General features: G+C 42.3%; 1 protein-coding gene across 1 annotated transcript; it reads right to left on the bottom strand.

The window, feature by feature from the left end:
* LOC109359801 (RNA-directed DNA polymerase homolog) lies at positions 1,649–2,161 on the bottom strand. Its single transcript, XM_019604498.1, has one exon. It carries the CDS (start codon positions 2,159–2,161, stop codon positions 1,649–1,651), a length of 513 nt encoding a protein of 170 aa, XP_019460043.1.

The raw sequence follows: 2,577 nt of genomic DNA, 5'->3' as shown, positions 1-2,577 counted from the left end.
GACAATCATAGCCGGTATCCCGAACCGTGTGATAATGTTTCTCCATGAGAACCTCCGGATGTTGGCTGAAGTGACAATGGATAAAGCTTCAGCTTCAATACATTTAGTGAAATAGTCCACTGCCACTATTAGAAACATGAGTTATCTAGCTGCCAGTGGGAATGACCCCAAGATGTCGATACCCCATCTGTAGAACGACCATGGAGTCATAGTAGTTTTCAACTCTTCAGGCGGGGCTTTGTGGAGGTCAGTAAATAACTAGCAGGGTATGCACTTCCTCGTCAGATTGGAGGCATCCTTCTCCATGGTTGGTAAGTAATATTCTACTCGATACACTTTCTTGGCTAGAGATGCTGCTCCGAGATGGTGGTCACAACATATTTCATGGATTTCTTGGAGGACATTTCGTGCCCAATCGGGACCAAGGCAATTTAGCATGGGAGCGGAAAAGCCCTGACGATACAAACAGCCTTGCACTATTGTAGACCTTGAACTGTGTCGCAGGAATCTCTACTACTATTTATGGTTAGTGGGAAGGTTGTCATTCAACATGTATCTGATGATGGGATCGGTCCAATCATCCGAGATGTGTATCTGATGGACTGCCATGACACTAGGTCACAAAATTGCTCCTTGGACCACCTACATGTTATTACCCGGACTCTTTGTACTAGCCAACTTGGATAGGATATATGCCCAGACATTATGCTATCTCGGAATGTGCTGGATGGAGGCTGCTTCAAACTTAGTCATCAGATCTTTAACCTTTGCCAAATTCTTTCGCAGCAGTGTGTTTTTTGTTTGGTAGGTGCCCGTTAGTTGTCAGACGGCGAGTCGAGAATCACTACAGATAGCTACCTTTTCTACATAGATCTCTCTGGCTAACTACAAACTAGTTATGTTGGCTTCGTACTTGGCTTGGTTGTTTGATGTGGAAAAGGTGAAGGTTAGTGAGTGTTCAATGGTTATGTCTTGGCCATTATTCAACAGAATACGAACTCCACTGTCCCAAGTATTGGACGACTCGTCCACATAAATTGTCCAGATCTGCTCAGAATATTCGGTTGAGCAGTTAGTTTGGCGATGAAATGTGATAAGACTTGAATCTTGATAGTTGTCTTAGGATCATACCATATATCAAACTGTGAGAGTTCAATAGACTAAGAGATAATTCGCCCGACGAGTTCTGGTTTATGCAAGATTAGTCAATTTGGTTGGTTTGTTCTGAACACCATAGGATGGGACTAATAATATTATCGTAGCCGCCTTGTTGCTACCAAGAGGGCATAGGCGACCTTTTCCAAATTCTAGTACCGGAGCTTGGGACCCTACAAAGCTTTGCTTGTGAAGTAAACTGAATCTTGGCCTTCTTCACTTTCTCTGACTAGGGCGGTTGCCACGGCTTCATCAGTTACTCTTAGGTAGACATATAGTGTTTCGACATGCTCTAGCTTGGAGATGACTGGGGTGGCCAAATATTATTTGAAGATTTGGAAGGCCTTCTCACAATCATCCGACTAGTCAAATGTTTTGATTTTCATGAGGAGTTGAAAGAGTGTGATGTAATGCTTGGCAGATGTAGGGAGGAATCTGGATAATGCCGCCAACTGCCCATTCAACTATGAACTTCTTTGACCAAGATAGGGCTTCACATATCAACAACAGCTAGACACTTCGTCGGGTTTGCCTCTATACCTCTACATGTTAGCAAGAAACCAAGGAACTTTCCAGCCTCAACCCCAAATGTACATTTTTCTGGGTTAAGGCACATATTAAACGTATGTAAACGCCTAAATATGGCTTCTAGAATAGAGACATGGTCTTTTGTAGACAGACTCTTTGCAATCATATCGTCCACGTAGACCTTCATATACTTCGCTATCCGATCCCCGAAAGCATTATTCATCATCCTATGATATGTGGCCCTTGCGTTTTTTAACCCAAAAGGCATGATCGTGTAGCAATATGCAGCCTTAGGTGTGATGAAAATAGTCTTATCTTGATCTGGCAGATAGATGTGTATTTGATTATAGCCGGAATAAGCGTCCATGAATGACAGATATTGATACTCGGAAGAATTTTCCACTAAATGATCAATGTTTGGGTGGGCATAAGGATATTTGGGGCATACTTTGTTCAGATTCGTGTAGTCTACGCACATTCGCCATTTCCGTGATGGTTTCTAGACCAATACCATATTGGACATCCAAGAGGTGTAAGCAATTTCTCTAATAAAACTGGCTTCTAGGAGTTCATAGATTTTTAAAGTAACATCGCCTATTCTTTTGATGCTCATATTCTTCTTCTTCTTCTTCTTCTTCTTCTTCTTCTTCTTCCTCCTCCTCCTCCTCCTCTTCTTCTTCTTTGGCTTTGCCCTCGGGTTGGTGGTTAATCAGTGGAAAATGATTGAGGGTCAATCTTCGGCATGTCTACGGCTGACCAAACAAAAAGATCTTTGTTGGTCTCCAAGCATTTGACTAATCTCGACCTTTGAGTCTCGGACAATGATCGAGATTGTACCTGATGCAAATAATATAACAATTAAAAACTTCAGTACTAGGAAGTGACTCCTAGGTC

The sequence above is a fragment of the Lupinus angustifolius genome, chromosome LG11 (genome assembly GCF_001865875.1).
Source record: "Lupinus angustifolius cultivar Tanjil chromosome LG11, LupAngTanjil_v1.0, whole genome shotgun sequence".
In the NCBI taxonomy this organism is placed as follows: Eukaryota; Viridiplantae; Streptophyta; class Magnoliopsida; order Fabales; family Fabaceae; genus Lupinus; species Lupinus angustifolius.
Note: the sequence above shows the minus strand (reverse complement) of the source record. Positions and strands in the feature narration are given on the sequence as shown.

Excerpts from the sequence above, each read along its gene's own strand:
- LOC109359801 (XM_019604498.1), bottom strand. The coding sequence starts at position 2,161 with ATGTGCGTAGACTACACGAATCTGAACAAAGTATGCCCCAAATATCCT.